The sequence below is a fragment of the Sorex araneus genome, chromosome 10, assembly GCF_027595985.1.
Source record: "Sorex araneus isolate mSorAra2 chromosome 10, mSorAra2.pri, whole genome shotgun sequence".
NCBI lineage: Eukaryota > Metazoa > Chordata > Mammalia > Eulipotyphla > Soricidae > Sorex > Sorex araneus.
The window spans coordinates 36147480-36168850 of record NC_073311.1 but is presented as its reverse complement, the minus strand read 5'-3'; the positions used below and the strand labels follow the sequence as shown (position 1 = coordinate 36168850).

At 45.8% G+C, this 21371-nt stretch overlaps 1 protein-coding gene across 2 annotated transcripts in view; it reads right to left on the bottom strand.

Moving 5' to 3' along the window:
* PLXNC1 (plexin C1) overlaps positions 1-21371 on the bottom strand; it is a 172224-nt gene that overhangs the window by 35541 nt on the left and 115312 nt on the right. For both annotated transcript variants that reach the window (XM_004602834.2, XM_055118386.1), the window contains exons 16-21: positions 16483-16584; positions 16054-16157; positions 12730-12768; positions 12329-12453; positions 10492-10690; positions 5514-5660 (exon numbers count right to left, since the gene is read on the bottom strand). In XM_004602834.2, coding sequence (XP_004602891.2) covers positions 5514-5660; positions 10492-10690; positions 12329-12453; positions 12730-12768; positions 16054-16157; positions 16483-16584 — 716 coding nt within the window. The remainder of the gene's footprint in view (positions 1-5513; positions 5661-10491; positions 10691-12328; positions 12454-12729; positions 12769-16053; positions 16158-16482; positions 16585-21371) is intronic.

Here is a 21371-nt window from a genome sequence, read left to right as displayed (position 1 = left end):
TGAGGCACATGTCCTTGGCTCCCAGTGGCACCCTTTGCTGATGGAACCCTGGGGCTCTGAAACCGGACCACAAAATGCAATGTGGCTGAAACATGGCCCAGGCAGGGAGACACAGGGCCAGGAGATTCCTGCGGTGGCTTGGCAGAATCCTCGGCCATCAGAGGGAGGGCTAGGATCCTGGCCCTTGCATGGGCAAACCGCTTCCTGACGTAGACAGAGGCAGACAGATGGACAAGGACAGGGTTGTTGTTGTTGTTTTAATTGAAATCATTGTGAGATGCACAGTTACAAAGTTATTCATGCCTGGGTTTCAGTCATACATGGTTGTCCCTTCATCAGTGTGCATTTCCCACCACCAATGTCCCCAGTTTCCCTCCCGACAACCCCACCCTGAGTCTACCTCTACAACGGGTATTTTTCCTTTTGCAAACCATAATGTCCAAGAGTAAAAGGGGACAGAGGGAGAGGAGAGAAGGGAAGAGAGAGTGGGAAGAGGAGAAAATGGGGGGGACAGAGAGGTGGGGGGAGAGGGGAGGAGAGGGAGAGGAAGACAGACAGGGAGAGCGAGAGCTCAAGAGACAGAGGGAAAGAGAGTTTCATATGGCGAGAGTAAGAGTGACTCCTCAGGGCTCCATGACATGCAGGGAAAGGCAGAACTTGCCAACAAAGAATTCCTCCTGGGACCCAGGAGTTCCTACAGCAACGCCTGTATAAGAGACTGGCAGGATGCCCTGGTGTTCTAGAAAACACCCCACACTTCAGGGAAAACACATCCTAATCTTAGAAGTGTGAAACCTAACTTCTAGGTGATTAGATGAGGTGCTGCATTTCTGTGCATGGCACAAACAGGAGTGGGGGTGTGAGGGTGGGGGTGGGGGTGTCTGTTTTTAAATGCCGGACTCTGTTACTCAAGCCTCATGTGGCTGCTCCTGATTAGTAATGGCTGGCTTTTCTTTCCTTGAAAAACTCTCTCTCTCTCTCTCTCTCTCTCTCTCTCTCTCTCTCTCTCTCTCTCACACACACACACACACACACACACACTCACACACACATACACACATACTCTCTCTCACACACACACACACACACACACACTCAAGCTTATTCACCACACCTTGGTTTTCCTCCCTATAAATCACCTCAGGCCAATTTACAAAACTCTTGAACTACTCTGGGTGGGAGGTGGGGAAAGAAAAGTGAGAAAGATGGGGGAAGAGAGGGAAGGAGAAGAAAGGAAAGAGATAAAAGTTGTTAAAGATGATAGCTAAAGAAAATTTTGTAAACCTCATCTTTTCCCATCACCCTGGTGCTGATATTCTGTCAGACAAGCACAGATTAACTGATGTACTTTCCAGCATAATCTCTTTCTCTCTCTCTCTCTCCCTCTCTCCCTCTCTCTCTCTTTCTCTCTCTCTCTCTCTCACACACAGACAGACAGACAGACAGACAGACATACACACACACAGGTGTGCACCCAGGTCCATTAGATGGAATTCCAGGTCAAGAGTAAAGACAAAGGCCCAGGGGCCATCTGGATAGTACAACAGATGAAGGACTTGCCTCACATGCAGCTGACATGGGTTCCATCCCTGGCACCATATAGAATCCCCTGAGCTGCACCACTGAGGAATAAAATCTGAACACTGAGCCAGAGGTGAGCCCTGAGTACTGCTAGGTGTGACCCAGTTTTTTTTTAAGTCCCCCAAAGAAGGGGACCACACCCCCTTTTCCTGGCTCAAAATTCATTCCTCAATTCCACCTTTGAAAAGGAAGATTGACTTGGATTTCTAAGCCCAGGAGTCCAGCCTTTTCCCCAAGGGCTACAAGGGCCAAAGAGAGTATGAAGGAGAGGGACCTACACAGAATGATCTCTCTCAGATGCGGGAGATAAAGGAACATAGGAGAGGAATAACAAATGCCCAATTGCAACAGTAATGAGGAGCCGGGGAAATGGTCCTTCATGGGAAGCTAAGGAGGCTAAGGGCTAGGGAGGGAAGAGATCACTGTGACAAGGCTGGGATGCTGGGAAAGAAACGGGACATTGGTGGAAGTGAACACCGGGGAGGGGACAGGTGTTGTTGGAACGCTTACACCTGAAACTCAATCATAAATAATTTTGTAGCCTTCTAATTCATGGTGATTCAAAAAAATTAAAACATTAAAACAGGAATCCAAGAGCAGACATGATTTTCTTTGTTGTGCAGAAACTTGGTATTTTTTGTTAGTTTGGGGCCACACCCAGGAAACTTGGAGTTCACTCTTGGCTCTGCACTCAGGAATTACTTCTGGTGGTGCTACAAGGACCACAAGGGGTGCTGGGGGTCAAACCTGGGTTGGCCACATGCAAGGCAAACACCCTACTGCTGTACTATCAACTCTGGCCCCCAACCAGAAACATTTTGATGGAGAATTGAGTGCTCAAAAACATGAGGTCTTCACTAATTGAAATAAGTCACATTTCCAGAAGAAATGGGGCAAGGGTTGAAATCTAAAGCATTTTGAAAACTAAACTCCCAAAGGGCCTTTGCTCGACTAATCCACTCTCAAGTCCAACTTCTCCTTCCTGCTCCCCTTTTTGACCCAGTTGGTTCATGTTTGCCTGAAATGGAAATACTGTTGGGCTCCTCAACTTCTACATAGACTCTTGCAAATACTGCCTTGGGAAACATCTGGGGCATCTCACTAGTTTCAAGGTAATGTGTCAGCCTTCTCTGGAATAGGACCAAGACCCAGGATTTGCAGCCAAAGCCCAGATTCGTCTGTGAAATAAGTGTCCACGGTCCCAGTGCATGCCTTCCATGATGGAGGCATATTACCCAGGCGCTAAAGAGTTTGTGCTCTCTTGGACTCCACCCCCAGAAATTTGGATTGAGTCGGATGTCAGAGAAGGAGCAACATTTCCATTTGCATGCAAGAAAAGAGCTGAATTAAACTCAGCTAAATTTCCTATGAAGCATACAGGTCTCCTGCACGTGGGGTGTGCACTCCACCAGGGAGCCACATGTCAGGTCCTGGCAGGTGACTCCTGTGGGGTGGTGGGAATAAGGGCTAGGCTGCACCCTAGTGTTCCAGGGTGACTCCTGAAAGGGATCATGTGGTTCCAGGAATAAAACCCTGCTTGCAAAGAATGTGCTCACTGATGATCTCACAGTGTGGTGCTAGAATGATGCATGCATAAAAAGTATGATTAACTCTATTGTAAACCCCAGTACCTCAATAAAAATACTCTTTAAAAAAAGTGCTCAAGTCATGTGAGCCATCTCCTGGCTCCTGTGTGTGCTGCTGAACCAAGTGTAGGAAACCTTGTCTCTGCCAAGGACTATTTCACATTTTTAACTCTTCATGGACCATATAGGCTGCAGAGAGAAGCACCGAAGTCTGTCCCTTCATGTACCAGACGATGGGATTTCACAGACAAGATGCAGCCCAGGGGATGGATGTTCCCCAGCAATCATCTTTGCAATAATCCAGGAATCAGGCACTGCGATTGTCTCCATTTTACAAATGAGGAGGCGGAGAGAGGTTCTGAAGCTTGTCCATGGGTATACAGCTCTCCTGTCTGGCTCTAGAGTCTGGGCGAGCTCTCCAAGGCTGCTCCCAGCAGAGAGACTTTTAGGGATGTGACTCCTCAGGCTACACCTCAGACCTACAGAATCAGGAACTGGTTGATGCTCCCAGGTAATCAGGGGTAGATAAAGCTCTAGGAGATTCTGGTGTTTTTGTTTGGGGAGGGGGGAAGTGGTTTGTTTGGACCATACTGGGCTCTGTGGTCAGAAACCACTGCTGGTGGGGCTCATGGGACCATATGAGGGTGTTGAGGATTGACTGCATGCAAGCAAGCACCTTAACCCGAATTCTACCTGGCCCCTCTCTGGCCCCACTAAGTGATTCTGAAGCACCTCACTCTGGAGAAGGAATGTGCCCCTGGGATGAACAGACAGAAATCCAAAGGTTTAGAGAAACCGAGCTCGCCCAGACTCTAGAGCGTATGTGTGTGTGCGTGCGTGTGTGTGTGCGTGCGTGTGTATGTGTGCGTGCGTGTGTATGTGCGTGCGTGTGTGCATGTGTGTGTATGTGTGCGTGCGTGTGTATGTGTGTGTGTGTATGTGTGTGCGTGTGTGCGTGTGTATGTGTGTGTGCGTGCGTGTGTATGTGTGTGCGTGTGTGCGTGTGTATGTGTGCGTGCGTGTGTATGTGTGTGTGCGTGCGTGTGTATGTGTGTGTGCGTGCGTGTGTATGTGTGTGTGCGTGTGTGCGTGTGTATGTGTGTGTATGTGTGCGTGCGTGTGTATGTGTGTGTGTGTGTGTTGGGGGAACTGCTAAGCATGGTGTGGCTTCAGGGGAGTGTCTGAGACAGCTGATCTATGGGCACATCTCCAGCCCAGGAGCTGAGCCTGCTGCCTGCTGTATTCAGAAAATAAATCCCCCCAGCGTGTCACCACAGAGCCAGTCTGAGGGCAGCCACAGCTGAGTCAGAGATGCAGCCCATGACTGAGCCATTCCGGAACCCCACTGTATTTCTCTGAGATCAAGGCAGCCACAGTGTCCACACAGCTGACCATCAAACCAGAACCAGTCACCTTTCCCAAGTCACTGCTAACAGAAGAGCAGAGAAAACACCCTTCTTGTTTCGGAGAGAATTTCCATGCGTGGTTCTCTCTCACTAGCTCACTCTCAAATTCCTGAATGGGCAAGAAATTGGTGTCTTTATTTTAGAGAGATGGAAAGTGGGTGGAGGGGTGGGGACAATGGAAAGGAAGTTCTCTTGACTCAGTGTAACCCTCCAGCAACCAAGCAACCGCCTTCCTGCACTGATTTACAGCTTTCCTCTAAAAATATCTATGAGATCACAGAACATTAAGTGCATGACACCAAACATTTGTAATGAATCCATGAAAATAAAGTAAGGACTTCTTGCTGCATGCAGCCCCGGTAGAATTTATCTTGTGTTATCGTTCTAAAATAAGACGGCCTCAATTTGGTTGAAATATATCTTCACACATTGTCTTCCAGAACCGTTTGAGAAATTCTGATTGCAATTATAAGTGCTGAATAGGGAGTACTTTGCATTTCCTTTGACGGTGCTGAAAGCTATAAGCAATCTTGATATTAAAATCTTTGGAAATTGATGAGTACCCCAGGCATCATTACAATATTTCTCCCCCAATTCAAGTAATTAAAATCTATTATGTGAACACGTGTTAATATTTTATCAACTACTATTTTTAATTAACTAAACCTACAATACCTCCTGCAATAGGAATGATAGCTTTTGTTTTTGTTTTTTGTTTTGGTGGTGCTGGGAATAAAATCCAGGTCTTCTGCATTCAAGACACATTCTTTATAGCTGAGCCACAAACCCATCCTTGATAGAGTTTTATTGTATTGTACGAAAAAGTCCCCATTGTGTGTGTGTATGCACACACACACACAAACATAGATGCACACACACCCTTCAACCCCCTGCTGAACGAATTGCCAAGATTGGAAGGAAAGCTTATTTGCAAACATACCACAGTGTTGAATTCTGGAACCTGCCATAGCAGCCAATCTTCATTGAGGGTGTACAGGGCTTTGCACGTTATAACATCCACGGGGCCCTTGTTTATTTTCTGGTTCAGAGTTGTCACCAGCAAATAGAATGGTTCTCCAACAGTCTCCTAAGATAAGACACAAAAATGAGTTAGCTTTATACAGAGTCCACTGTATGTTCCAAAGAATTCAAGTTTCAGCCCATGGTAGGATGACAGGAGACAGGAGGCACTACCTTCTAACAATCAATATGGGATGCCCAAAAAAATACATGTTGCTTCACTTGGGCTGGGGAGTAAAATTCAGGAAATGGCTTCCTCTCTCCCCCACACATGCAAGTATACATCCTCATACACAGAGGCACACTCACACACATATACACACATGCACACACACACATGTACACATACTCACACAAGTATACTCACACTCATACATACACAAATGCACACACGTATATGCACTTATACACACAGATGCATATTCACATGTATACTCACACACTCACACATGGGCATAGACATAGCAACAGGACATGCAGACTGTGTTTGATGTTCTTTTATGTCTGTTTCTCTAGTAAAATTCCTGCTCATCAGCTGGAAATGCCTGAGAGCAGTTGGTGAAGTCGAGGGCTCTCTTTGCTTACTTTCTTATTTCCTATTTAGCTGCATTTAAAAATAATCATAAATAAAAATGACAAAAAAATTTATGACCACTAGCCTTGGCAACCACCAGGATAAATGGAACATTTTTCTACATTTGTTAAAGAGACTGCTTTGCTGTCACCTTTCCATGAAGTGCCCGTAGCTCAACACTTTGCCTTCCCCAGGTCCCTGCCCTGTCCCATGTGCTATTTGCAAACTTAGCCTGAATCTCTCTCTGTGCCTCCTGTGTTGGCCTGGGTCTTCCAGGGTCCCCACTTCCTCCCCCAGGAGCACTGGCAGGCTTGTCCATTGCTCTCAGACTTCTCCCAGGCAGCAGGCTGTTCTGTGGGCTTTTTTGTCCCAGTCTCTGCCATGAACAGGTTTGCCTGGACAGGGGAGTGTCTCCCTTTATTGCCAAAAGCCCTCGTTGCCTTGGGGTCTACTCGATGCCCAAGCAGTTCAAGTCTTTGAGTGTTCTGCTTCCGTTGGGTTGACTCAAGAGAGCCTACTCATGAATAAGAATTGTTAAGATCATCAGAACTTGGAGGCCAACAGGTAGGAGGAAGTGCAGGCTGGAAGCTGGAAGCCGGAAGTCACTAGACTGGCCCAGGAAGACTAGCTTCTCTCATCAGTCTACAAGGTCAGGTTGGCTCTGGCAGAGTCTCCCCTTCTCAGCCGCTTTCCCCTGCACAGGTTAACAGGCCTCTTTAGGAGTCTCCAGGACTCCATCCTCCCCGTCCCCTGCTTGATCTTTCTGCAAGAACATGAGTGCTCCCTGGTTTTGGTCCTGAGGCTTCCACACCCTCTCTGGCTGCCTCCCCGCTGTACTTCCAAGGACCATGGGCTGCCTGTCTCTCTCCCAACTCACAGATCCTGAGTCTCCCTCCAAATGCAGTGGAGAGGTCGAGTGTCCGAAAGTTTTCAGGTGGGGAGATTGTTGGCACGAGTATAGGACATTTCACTTCTTCAACAAGCTTCCTCTGCTCTGTGGTTCATGGCCATACGGCCGCTTCTCTTCCACTCCACCCTGGGAGTAATGTCTCAACCGCAAACTTTGAGCCTCTACTTCTCTTTTTTCTTCCAGCACACATCAGAGAAAGGGGCGGGTTTTCTGCTGAGGGATTTTTAAGGTGTCTGCCGCAGGCGGTGTTGGGAGGAGAGGGGGAGGGATCTCCTGGGCTGTTTGGAAAGGACAATTATGGTTCCATGGGTCTGACGTCAAGAATCCCCCAGCATTATTCTTCAGCGTGCAGAGTGAACACATCACATCTCATGGTGCTTGCCCACACTCACGGTTCTGACACTGAAAGTCACCAAGGGACTCCCTCAGGGCTGTCTTGAAACATCCAGATGGTCACAAGCAGATTCTCTGAGGGAGAATTTGGGGCATCTGTAGCACTGTAGCACTGCTGTCCCATTGTTCATCGATTTGCTCGAGCGGGCACCAATAACGTCTCCATGGTGAGACTTGTTGTTACTGTTTTTTTGGCATATGGAATATGCCACAGGTAGCTTGTCCAGCTCTGACGTGTGGGTGGGATACTCTCAGTAGCTTGTCGGGTTCTCCGAGAGGGACGGAAGAATCGAACCCAGGTCGGCCACATGCAAGGCAAACACCCTACCTGCTGTACTATTGCTCCAGTCCAGGGGGGATCTATAACTTAAAATAAAAAACAAAACACCTTTTTCCAGGGCATTTGGGTGTGAGGCCGGCTTAGGAAACCACAGGGCCATGACGTTCTCTGTAGCTGCTGAACATAATTCAATCCTAAATTGATCATACTTTAGGCCTGACTTGGGTGTCTTAGAAAACCAAGTCCCTCATGGCTCCTGAGAGCTGACACCGAGCAGGACCCCACCGCCACGCCCCTCCCCCAATCACCCCCACCTCGGTGCTGTCACGGGAACGGGCACCTTCACCATCCTTTCCTCTGAGAGGCCCTCTGGGCCTGGCGACAGTGCACTGCTGGGACTGTGCCCTTGCTCTCTTCCTCAATTATTGTCACACATTTCGCTGGTGGCTGTGGGAAAAGTCACATCCATTCCGTGGGCTCCAATTCTAGGCTATGCAAAGTGTTGCCAAAGGCACTGACGACAGAGGAGTAAGTGAAAAAAAGGGTGATGAGGCTTTTCTCATGAGGTCTGGAACATTCAAGACATGCTAATAAGGCTTCACCCACATGGCCTTGGAGGCCCAGCACGGGGAGTAATTTGGAGGCCACAGAGCTGGCGGTGTGTGGGGTAGGGCTGGGGCTGGCAGCATCCTGCAGCCCTTGAAGCTCCAGGTAGGGGGAGCCGGGGCCTCGAAACCTGCTAGAATGAGTCCACCGAAATCGAAAGTATCACCCACAGGCCCAATGCCACTTCCTCCCCGTGAGCGAGCTGCCCCCCTCGCCACCCCCAAATACTTGAGATGTTCTTGAATCAGCACTGCGAAATCCTGACCCAGAATCCTCTGCTCAAGGGGGCTGTCTGGGCCGGGAGCCCAGATTTTCTGAACGCTTCGCCTCCTCAAAACCCAAGGCACCCGGATCAGCCCTTGAGGATGGAAAGTGAAAAATCCAAGCTCCTCACCGACACAGCTGGAAAAAAAAGAATTTGCTCCCCATGACTCAGACCCTCTTCGCGGGTGAGAGGGTAGACAGAGATACCCCAGATGGAAAGTGCCGTGTTCAGACAGCGACACAGAGCCAGTGAGTGCTGGAGACAAGTGGCAAGCCTCACTCCGAGTTCGACAATCCTTCACCTCCCCCAGACTCTCAGAGGCTGAACGCCTTGCATTTCTTGTAGGTTCTGGGGGCCAGGGATAATTGAGGGAGAGCCCTTGGTTCCTCAGGGCTTGGTGGAGGCAGAGATCTGCCTCTGAAGACGAACACCCAGGGCTGGTTGGGATGGGGCACCCCTGTGCCTCTTTCAGAGTAGTTGTGGCTAAAGCAGAGACGATGGGAAGCCAAAAATATTCTCCCCAGAAATAACCACTCAACACCTTCCTGAAGCGTAAGATGATTTATACCAAGTAAACAGAGAAGAAGGCAGATTTCATTAATCTTAATAAACGGGTATTGCCTTGGGACAGGAAGGGGTTGGTTAAAAAAAAAAAAGAAGTGCATCTACTTGTAAGATTGCATTAAACATTAAACTAAGCACAGTCTATTTAAAGGGCTGCTTTCGGATCTAAACTTAAGCAGCACTGTTAAAACCTGTGGCACGGCAGTGTATCTTATTCAAAGTTTAATTAGATTTTGAAACTCGCTACCAATACAAAATTATGCAGTTTTGCCAGAGTCTGGACGGCCGGAGAAATTAAAGGAGGATCAGAAGCTTTCGCACATGGGTGTCTGAGAGCTGAAGGAAACTGGGTTCAAGAGAAAACTCTTCTTTCCCCATTGATATTTTATAAGAGCCGCAGCTGACACGGAGGTGTGCTTCCTCAGTGCTAAGCAGTGGCGTCGATTTTCTCAGCATTGCTTCAGAACAGCCCCGCAACAACCTCCCAGCTAGTTCCCTGGGCTACAGGGCTGAGGCTTGGACAGGTCAAGAGAGCTGCTGCCGGCCTCTCATCTCCCTGGACAGAGACCCAGGGGCCAGCTCCAGGCCCTGCTTCTTGAGCACTGGCAGCGCTGTAGATTGTGCATTTCAAAGGCTTCAGGATTCAATTACATCCATGTTCATACAGTAACCCAACAAAGTGAGCTCAGGGGGCGGGCGGCTCTTTGGGGACTTGCTTTAATGTGTAATGACTGGTTAGAATTGAGTGTAATTAGCTTACAGCATATTGGTAGGTAAATGGGTGTTTCCAAGGCGCTTCAGAGGCCTTGAAAGCAATGTATTCTCTTCAGCAGCTGAAATATTCCCTCCATTCAGCACATTTTCTTAAATGGACCGACTGGGCTCGGGTTGTTAAGAGTTGAGGCGAGGGTGGTCTCCAGAGCCAAGGGGGAGAGCATTTCAGTTACTAGAGATAAATGCGTCCTGGGCATCTGTCGTACAACACTGTGCTTAGCCCCACAACACTGTCCTGGACACTTAAAAAAATCTGTTGAGAGTAGGTATTTGTGTTAGCTGTTCGTAATTACTGCAATAGCTTTTAAAAATATGGAAAGTAGAGTTTTGCTTGAGGAAATTCTAAATGAATGACTTTTGCAAAGGACTGTCAAAAACAATGCCAAAACAACGTTCACTTCTTCCTGTGGCTACACACCAGAGGACTCACACCAGGCTATGAAAGGCAGATCCTGTAAAGTCCTGGGTGTCGGCCGTAACTAGGGACCTACTGCCTTACCGTGGTCCCCATGGGGGAAGACGGGATACTTACCCGAAGAAACCCAGAAAGGCAGACAGACATCCAGTTTGTGAGGAGCTTCTCCACCACAGACTCTGTGCGTCTCAGCATGAGCTTGGGCTGCATGTTACTGGACTGTTCCATCAGGTCCCGGGTCAACACCTCCAGGATGCTGGTCAGGTAGACCAGCTTAGTTTGCAGGGCAATGGTTAAAAAGGATGCAAAGAGACACCTGTTTCAAAAATAGAGCCTTGGTTATAAGAGCGAATGCAACAAAGTGGCTGCCGACCATGCACAGAAAGACAATGAAAATGTGTGAGGTCAGAGACACACAGAAAGAGGTTGGTTACAGGGCCATGAAAAGGAGATCCTCCTATTTAAAATAACAAGTTCAGAGCAGGAGTGACAGTACAGCAGGTAGGGTGCTTGGTTTACAGATGGCCGCCATGGGTTTGATTCCCAACATCACATACGCTCCTCGGAGCACCACCAGGAGTAACCAGGTGTTGCCCAAAAACAAACAAATAAAAGATAAAACAACAAGTTCTGAAGGTATTGTGCTAAGCGAAACTAGTCAAAGACAGATACAGTGTGTAACTGGATGATGAAAAGAGAGAGTGAGAGTGAGAGTTGGGAAGGGAAGGAGGAAAAGAAGAGAGAGGAAGATGGGGAAGCGATACAGAAAGAGGGGAAGGAGAGAGAGAAAACAAGCAGAAAGAGGTCAGTGTCATGGTCGCCCAAGCAGCGGGCAGTTGGAGGAGATATTGGGTGAATGGGATCCTAAGGTCCAGACCTCCCTGACAAGACAAGGAAGTCCTGGAGAGGGAATATACAGCCCCATGACAACTGTCACCACTGCTGTGTGGTAGGTGTGAAAGTGCCTAAGACAGTAGATCCTAAAAGTTTTTGTTGCATGGAGAAAAATTTTTTTGAGATAAGAGGTAAGGATGGCTTACTGAACACTGTGAGGATCATTTTGCAATTTTTGAAGTCACGGAACCTTAAACAGTTCTATATGTCAATGATAATTAAAAGAAAAAGATACAGACACAAAAAAAACATTTAAAAAAATATATTGGAGCTTTGGTTGAGAAGGTTAAACAGCAGGTATGGTTCTAGGCTGAGAGTAGTTTCCAGGGAAACATGAGGGGTAAGAGGGTGCTGCCTTGTGGGACTTTTAAAAAAAAAAAAACAAAAAAAACTTTCAGCCTCAACTCCATAAAAACCACACATCAGCTTTAACTTTCGGTCATATTTTGTGCTTTTAGCACTTGAACCTTAAACTGGAGGGGCAACAAGAAGCAAATGTCTTAAGTTTTAAGGGTGTTTTTAAAAATAGAAAATATCACTTCTGCATTCTTAATTCAGATTTCGTCTTTTTTAATGTTGGGGATTTTTCACGGTGTTTTTTGGGGGGCTTCATATACACATATATACGTGTATGCTAAGTCTCCAAGATAAAATTTATGTTTCAGTGGTATGATCTGAAGTGGAGTTACTGTGATGTACAAATACCCAATCAAATAGGCCCCGGAAGACCAGTGAGATGACGCAATGGGCAGAACTTATTCTATGCATGAGGTAGGTATGGGACCAGTTTTATATTCTGCACTGCATGGTCCCCTGGCCACTTCCAGGAGTAGCTCCTGAGCACTGAGCTGGAGTAACACCTGAGCACCACTGGGTTCAGCATGAAACAAAACAACCCAAAAATGAAACACCCTAAATCAAAAATAAAAGTAAATAGCCCTTGGAATTGCGTAAGTTCTCAGGGTACCTAGTTCAAGTTGTGGCTTAGAAATAGAATAGTAGAATCAGGTTTCACAATATTACTTAATGCCTTTCAAAATGACCAATAATTGACCAATACCTGTCTTTCACTGAAAAGTTCTTCTGCTTTTCAAGGGTGTGGATGACAGTAACAAGGAAACTTTTATTACAAATTAGTGCATCTAGTGCGGTGAGACTTTCATTCTTGTCATTTGCATCTCTGTTCTGGAAAAAAACAATGCATATAGCAAAAATTAATAGAGAATATAGTAAAAAATGGCATAGTATAATATACAATATAACAGGTAAAATACAAACATAAAAGTTAGAAAAAAAATCGATCCACAATGGGTTTTCCAAGACAATGAATCATTTCATATCAAATTCATGATCCAAAAAACCCACAATAGAAATTCAAAGTCATAATGGCGATGATGATGATTATGAGGATAACACTATGAAAGGCAGTCGTGGGCTATAAATGAAAACTTAGAGACTTACATGCATATCTTCAGTGAAGATGTGTGTGAAGCCACCTGACTGAGAGGAAGGAGACACTTTTATTATTCAAAACATCCAACGGAAATGAATAGTGTATTTTTGTTATAATAGTCAAGGCTGTTTTTAATAAAACAGAGACACGATTTGCTAATCTGAAGAGCCCCTGGGTTTATGCTCGCTGCAGCTCCGCTAATAGATAATAAATAATGATTCAGCACTCCAGAAACACCCTCAGAAAGCCTCTTAGAAGAGTAATGGCCAGGGCAGCTTGTTGATTTTGGGTAGGCAAAGGCATCTTACACTTCGGAAGCATTGGCTCAAAAGTGGAAGAAGTGGACCTCAAAGAGTATGCAAATGTGAAGAGCACTCCTCCTCTGAGGCATTCCCTTCTAAGGACAAATACACCATTGCGTGAGGATGGTTTCCCGAGAGTGGGCTGGAGGAGATCCTGCTTTCTCTTACCCAGGGCCATTCGAGAGAGAGGTGAGCAAGGTGAAGGTGCTGCAAAGCTAGAATCTGGAGCCAACAGACTTGGCACCCAGGGCTGGGTGCACTGCAGAATCCAGAGTCTTGTGACTCTGGGTAAGAGATTTATCCTCTCCTACCTGGCCTTTCTCCCATGCAGAATAGGTACAGGAAAATACCAATCCTACCTTGACTTGGCATGGAAATAATGCATGAGTACAAGATACCTTCTTTAGGTTAGTAATTAGTCTTGTTTTTAATCACTAATTTATGGTGATCAGGACCATGATGCTATTGTCCCACTGTTTTCTAAAAATACTGTGTGTGCTATGCTGTGTAGTTTCTTGAATGTAAACTTTTATATTTGCTATTTTCTTTTTCCAAGTCTCCTCTTTCTTATTGGAATTAGGTGATAAAATTGTAAACACAGGCTGAGTCATACTTTCAATGAGTACAGAATGGAAATATAATTCAGGTTTCTTTCCCTCTTTTTTGATTAAAAAAATGAAAATTTTGAGTTGTGTTTACAGCTTGTTAGATGATTTTTTTCCCTGCAGATAATTTTGCTTTCTAGTTTCAAATTTGTAAGCCAAGCAGAAGACCTCACCCTATTTTGGTCATAGCTCACTGCAGGAAACTCTGGCCCTGGGTTTGCATTTTTAGTTCCTAGTATTTTTTTTTTCTGCTGAACCAACTCTCCATAGGCAGACACTCAAAACAAACTAGATTTTTGACATAACATAGAAAAATGTTGTCCTAATTCCTGGCATTCTGAGTGGCTTTTGTCTTCTCAAATTTCCCCCTTCGAGGAAGTTAACCTTCCTGCATATCCTTAGTTCATTTTCAGCAAAAACAAAGCAGTCAATAAAATAATGGAAAGCAAGGCTTTAAAGGCCAAAACCAACCAAATGGCAGAGCTAAGAACCAGTGACTGATAATCCCTAGGGCTCAGTCTTCTACAACATCTTCTAGATCTTTTCTATTTCTACCTATAGGTGTGATGTTCACTCAGGGTCTCCATTACACACCTGTTCTAAGAGAACACAGCTCCAGGTGTATTAGGTTAGGGCCTAATCTGCAATGTAGGATACATTTTCAGTGGCATTGTTCTAATAGGATATGTTCCCTATTCTCGGTGTCTTTTCTTAATGATTATAAATTCAAGGTTGACATGGGTTTCATGAGCTAGGGTTCAGATCAATTTATTCTTGCTTTTCTTGGTTCTTGTCATTGAATGTCTTTTCGGTCTTCAGGTTTTATGCTTTCTCAGTTGCCTCTCAAGATTATATATAACCTTGAGATAAGTCACTCTGGCTTCTTACAACTCTCTCTTCTCCTAGATAATACAGCATTGTTCCTGGGATATATTTAAAAAAAAAAACACTCAGCTTGCAACAGTGTTTCTTTGCATTCATCACTCTATCTTGCTCTTGATTACGCTTTAAAAGATGGAAAAATTTCTTTTTCAGGCCACAGATTATACTCTTCAGTATGCAAGGGCAATCATTAACTGTAAAAGCCCCCACACAGTACTCAGGTTGATGGTAGAGATCTGTTATTTCATTGCTATTAAATTCTTAATGGGGATCTCAGTGAGTTGGCAAGTAGGACTCATGCACCCTGCACAGTCATCCTGATTCAGGAAATTCAACTCCCCTCTCTAGGCGGAGCTCTGCTGTAGAAATGGATGAGTTGGCAAAAGGCAAGTCTTGGAGCCTGCTCTCTTGGAAACAAGATTTAAAAAAAATACAAGTGCCAAAATTCTGAAGTCTTATTTATAGCTTTCTTGATTTACAACACCAAGACTTGGACCAAAACTATCAGCTGGTTGTTTTATGATGGTCTCCCAACCTGTGGACACAACACCATATAGTCACTGCGGGAATGACAGAGAGACTGGAAAAGTGCTTACTGCATGTGTCTGGTTTCCTGAAATCTAGGTTTCTGGCCAGATGCAGTTGAGAAACTTCTGGATATAAAGGTGATAGAAACTCTCCTTTGGTCTGGAAAGATTTCTGGCTTTCTAGAAAATTAGACTTTAACCAGGTCATCGTTTTTTGCCGTGTTCCAGAAATTTAGCCTCTGGGAATCACCAGCATGAGAGCAATATGGCAGAGTTGGGGGACCAGAAAGTGGAGGTGATGAGAGGAGGGGGATGAGAGCACCTCGACAAAGACTTGGGAGGGAAGATGAAGGAGGCTGAGTGGGTGGGTGAGAAAATGGAGGTGTTAGAACATAAGCGGACGGCTCCTCAAAATCCTTGAACCAGCAAATCATTTCATGCAGTCATTTCTCCTGAATGAAGATGATACGAACTTATCAGCCAATGGACAACTGCTGAAGAGAGCCAGAATGGCCCCACGCAGTGAAAAAAGGCTGTTCCCAACTCACATTCTCTACCTGTCTGCTCTACTCTCGCTCTCAGCAGCACTATTCATTTCCAATTGAGAAGTAATTGTGAATCATCTAGTAGCTGCAATGGAAGTCATGCAGATAAATACAACAAATTGGCCGGCCCACAATTTATTGATTTTTAAATAAACTAGCTCACTTCCCTGCAACAAATTCAGTTCGAAACTGGTAGTAAAATAAAGTAAAAATCATCACTCTGAACTTCTGTCCCTCCTAGGTTTCTGCTACTGAGCGAGAAGTAATTGCCAGTGACCCATCACTGCTTTATATCCTAATCAATCCCATGAATAATCCTCCTCCTCCTCCTTACTCCAACTGGAGCCCTGGTTTTATACCAAATGCATCTTTCCAGCTGCCTGGGAAGCAAACACCAGTTTGACAATAGCAACAAGCACCTTCATTATTATTCAAGACTCAACCTTAGGAATATGATCAATGCTCTTTTACCTCAGGGAAGAAAGTTCTCAGAGCAAAATGTTTGTAGTCAAGGAAGGGAACTGTTCCAAAACTATCAACCACATCCAATTTATCCATCTGCAGCTCAGCAAAGCCTGCAAAACAGAATCCCAAGAGCAATATTTTAACTCAACAAACAATGGATAAGATCTTCTGCTGTTTTGTCTAACAGGGAGTATGACCTTGGTTTTCATTAAAGAAGAAACAATAGATAATTACTTGGTTGGCTGCAGAGAAGAGCTGAAATAAAACACGAAGCCAGGACCAGACCCTGCTGTTCAGTCATCTATTATACAAACAGTTCTCATTACACTGGCCGGCTCCATTCAAGGGCAACATAAAGAAATAAATAAGTGGTAATAATAATAATTTTTATTTAAAAAAATTCTGTTTTCCTACAAACAAAATTTTGGCGCCTACCATCACGGATCTCTTTCCGGAGCTCACTTTCCAGGAGCTCCAGCTGCTGGCTCTGTTTGCGACTGAGCTCCTTGGATTTGTACCTGGTCACCACCACTGCCCCTGAGGAGACAGAAAAGCATCAGACTCACATACTTCAAATGCAAAAAGGAGGGCAGGAACCAGCAAACCAGCAGTTGGAGTGACAGTATAGTGGGTAGGGTGTTTGCTTTGCACATGGCGGATCTGGGTTCAATCCCCAGCATCCCGTATGGTTCCCTGAGCCCTTCTAGGAGAGATCGGGAATACAGAACCAGAAGGAAGCCCTAAGCATCACTGGGTATGGACCCAAAAACCAGCTAATGAGGTTTTACAGGAGGGGAAGAGAAGGGATGGAGGAGGGGGAAGACAGAGGGGGAGTGGGAAGGGGAGGAGGAGAGAGGGGAGAGGGAGGGGAGAGAGAGAGGGAAGGAGAGAGAACAGGGAAGATAGACATTTATTTTTTCCTCTACTTTATATATTTTTTAATGAGATAGTTACGGACTTACAAACTTTCATGATTACGTTTCATTCATACAATGATCAAGTACCTATCCCTCCACCAGTGCCCATTCTCCACCACCAATGTTCCCAGAATCCCTCCCAACACCCTCCCATCCCCCCCACCTTCGGCCTCTGTGGCAGACACATTCCCTACTCTCTCTCCCTATTTTTGAGTGATATGGTTTGCAATACAGGTACTAAGTGGCCATCATGTTTAGTCCATAGTCTACTTTCAGCACGTATCTCCCATCCCGAGCGAGCCCTCCAAGCATCATTTACTTAGTGTTCCCTTCTCTATCCCAGCTGCCTTTCCCCCAGCATGTGAGGCTGGCTTCCAAGCCATGGAGCAATCCTCCTGGCCCTTATCTCCGGAACAGACATTTAACAGGTGGAATTTATATAAAGAAAAATCCCCTGTGAGCAACCACTCAAAAGAAGAGGATGCTAAAAATGCAACAGAAAAGAAATAAAAAAACCCCTACTCATCTTGAAAACTAAATCAAATAACCTTTACTTGTAACCCAAGATCCCAGTTGGCTGAAAGGGAATAAACAAACCAAGTTTCCCTATAGCCACTGGATACTTATGTGGTCCCAACCTTACTTAAATGTTCTAAACATCCCCGGAGAAATCAAGTTGAGCAGCAAATGCAGAAAGAAACCATAGCCACAGCTACATAAAACCAACTCGTGGGGCCAGACAGAGAGCTCAAGGTACTGGGTGCAGGCTTTGCATGCAGGAGGCCCACGTTCAATCTCTGCCACTGGATAGTCCCCCAGCACTTCTAGGAGGACTGAGCATGGAACTGGGAGTAACCCTTGAGCACAGCTAGGTGGGGCCCCAAAACAAATTAAAAAGACATTTGCATGGGTCAAATGGGATGACATAACAGAGGAGTGATCCTCAGTGAACTTTAATTCTGATCTGCATCTGTCTCCACTAGGTCTTGGTTTTAACTGTGCCACTGAGGAAGAAACTGACCAGGTTCTGTCATTGAGAGCCATGTGATAGCCTCTCAGTGCCTGGCTGCCTTTTCTACCAAAGAGCCAATCTCATTATGATGTGGACAAGGTAATAAGAAGTGTCTCAGAGAAAGTGCTTAGAGCTTATTATTTTTTAAAAAAATCATCGATTGATGGTAGAAGGCTTTTTCTCCTCTAATCGAAATCTCCCAATGAAAGGGCCTCCCTGCGTGGCCAATGTGAAGTCACAGGCCACCCCTGCTGTATGACTTCACAGACTCAAAGCTCTTACTCATCACAGCCACTGTGCTTCTCTGGGTTACAGAAAAGAGAATCCAAGGAAGGAGGTTGTGAAGTGGGGACTGAGGGAGGCAGGGGATTGAAGAAGCAGAGTGACAAGAATATAAGGGTCTTGGTTTTAGTCATTCTAGTGGTATAGAGGGGTAACTGTTCTGAACTGTAAGAGTGAACGCTATTGAAATACTGTGGGGGGCAGGGAGGCAGGAATCCTTGAATTCACTGGACCCCAAACCCCTTTTTCCAGGTGTGCCACTGGAGAGAACTCTTCCTGAGCAATAAGGGCTCAGCTGCACACAAAGGCAGACGGGACTGGGCCTACAGAGCAGCACTTGGAGGTGGGGCACTGAGCATGGGGGTGGGGTGGGGGAAGCACAGCAGGAAGTGTGGTAGGTGGCGCCCAGCGGGCCAGATGTGCTCAGTGCTTTCATCAGGCAGTGACTGACAGGCTGAAGAGGACACTGAAGTGGCAGCTGGCACACACCCTCCCTGGAACTGCGGTAAGAAGGCGATGAGCGGTTTAAAGGGCTTTGCAGATACAAATGAAGTCAAAAGCTGCATGTGCCTCCTGGAGCCCACTTCACCTGAAGGAGCATAAGCAATCCCTGTCAACAAAGCCGAGGGAGGACTCAAGAGTCGCACAGCGCCCTGAGGGAGGTGGGCGGGTCAGGGGCTTCCAGTGAGCCACAAAGTGGATGTGACACCAGGGGGAAACTTGTATTTACAGCCGGGCCAACTCACAAGTGAGAGCCCGGCATTTGGAATTTACAAGTAATCTGTTTACACAGAGCCAACAACAGCCAGGACTTTATTAAAATATCAAGCCCAATTCTGGACTCCAGGTTTGTGACAGGGGTGGACAAGTCGAGGAGTGCATAAAAACCATATCTGAAATGTTCACCCATAGCTAAGCAAGCAGAATAGAGCCATTCCATCCGGCCAGTTAATTTTACATATACACTCTCCCCTCCCTAGACTGGAAATGACCCAAGAGAGAGGACCAGGCCTTAACTCATCTTCTCTAGCTCCAGAGACATGCAGTTATTAACTACATGACAGGGGCCCAATCGGAAGATAAATGGATAAAGGAAAGGATGAGTGAGGGGGTGAGTATAAGGAGACATGAGCAACAGAGGAACAGAAAATGCTAGAAAAGGCATCATCTACTCTGCTGATAGAGAAGGGTTTCCCCCTGCCCCCACCCACCCACCTACACACACACACACACACACACACACACACACACACACACAATGAGAAGAGAAATCATTGGGACTGGAGCAATAGTACAGCAAAAGGAGCAAAAGGTAGAGCTCTTGCTTTTCACGCGGTAGACCCAGGTTCAATCCCTGGTACCCCATACAGCCCCAAAGTCAACCAAGAGTAATTCCTGAGGGCAGAGACAGAAGTAACCCTGAGCATCAATACAGACTGACAATGAAAAGTAGTTCAGAGAGGAGCTACAGGGAGAAGATCAAGTGTTCATGTTTTCACTCATATATGGTATATTGAGTAACAAAATTAAGAGAGAAATGGCATGTATCAAATGTGGGGAAACCCTTGGCCCTGGGTTACAGAAAAGAGAATCCCAGGAAAGAGATTGTGAAGTGGGGACTGAGGGGGGCAGGGGATTAGAGAAGCAGAGTGACAAGAATATAAGGGTACTGGTCAAGGATTTTGGTTTTGGGCATTCTAGTGGAATAGAGAGGTAACTTTTCTGAACCGTAAGAGTGAATGCTATTGTAAACATGTGACCCAAACTATATCAATTAAAACCAAAATGAGAATGCTAAACAGGTAGAGTGGGGAGAGACAGCGGTGGGTTTGGAATGCACCGAATACACAAAACTCTGTTATCAGCAGCCTTATAAATCAGTAGGCCTAAATTAAAAATAAATTAAAATGAAATAAAAAAGAAGAAAATGAAAGTATCTAATGAATGCATTAGCCCGTGTTCTCCAACAAGAAGTGGCTCCTCAGCTCCAACAAACAGAAGCGACAGGAAAACTGGGATCCAGGGAAGCCAATCTTCCAACATTTTAAGAGATTTTCACAGATGTCAATCATCTTGTTTTTGTTTTTTGCCTTTGTCACACCTCATGGCACTCAGGATCGATTTCTGGCCTGTGTTTGGGGGTGACTCCAGGCTGGGCACAGGGGATAATGAGGTGTCAGGGATTAAACCTGGGACTCCTGCCTGCAAAGTGTGTGCTCTGGCTCTGTGAGTCATCTCCTTGGCTCTGAATTCTCTCAATCTTTAATGTGGTAAACTACTTCCGAGTTAAAAAATAAAAAATAATAATAAGAAGAAACCAAACTTCTTTGTGAGCCAAACAAAATGCACTGGTGGTTGAGAGTCAATCAATGAGCAATGGGATCAAGTACTCTCACAGAAGTCTGGGAGATTTTTATAGAGAGCAGTGAGCACGCTTCTAGAATATAGTTTTGCCCGGAAAAGCAAGGGCATTGTGGGAGTGCAGGCAGTGGCCAGTGCTTGGTGGGCGAGGACGCAGGAAGAGATGACCATGTCCTTAGAGACCAAAAGCCCTGGGGCATTCTGAGGGAATGATGTAAATGGGCATTTGTTATCAAATCTGAAAGATGAAAAGGAAAAAAAAAGTGGATTCTATTTCTCAAAAAAAACCAAGGTGCCATCTTTGCAAACCAGCCTTTGATTAATGATGTGTCCCAAACAAAATGTTTACAGGCCTGGGGATGGCTCCGAGGTAAACCTGCCTGGCAAGTGTGAGACTTTGAGTTTGATCCCTGGCACCTCCTGAGCCATGGAGAGTATGTGATCTCCGCATACCACATCCAGTGGGTGAGCACCACAGTGGAGGGCGTGGGACCCCCGGTGAGCACACCACCAAGTGCATATCCCCCTACCTCTGCCCCCTGACAAGCACCACAACTGAAGGTATACACACACCACAGCCAGTTGTGTGACCCCACACTCACAATAACAACAAAGACCAGGAAGGGGTAGAGAGAAAAAAAAGATGGAGCAGAGGGCCAGAGAGATAGCACAGCAGGTAGGATGCTTGCCTTGCATGCAACCTTCAATCTTGGGACCACATAGGGTCCTCTAAACTTCCTCCAGGAGTAAAC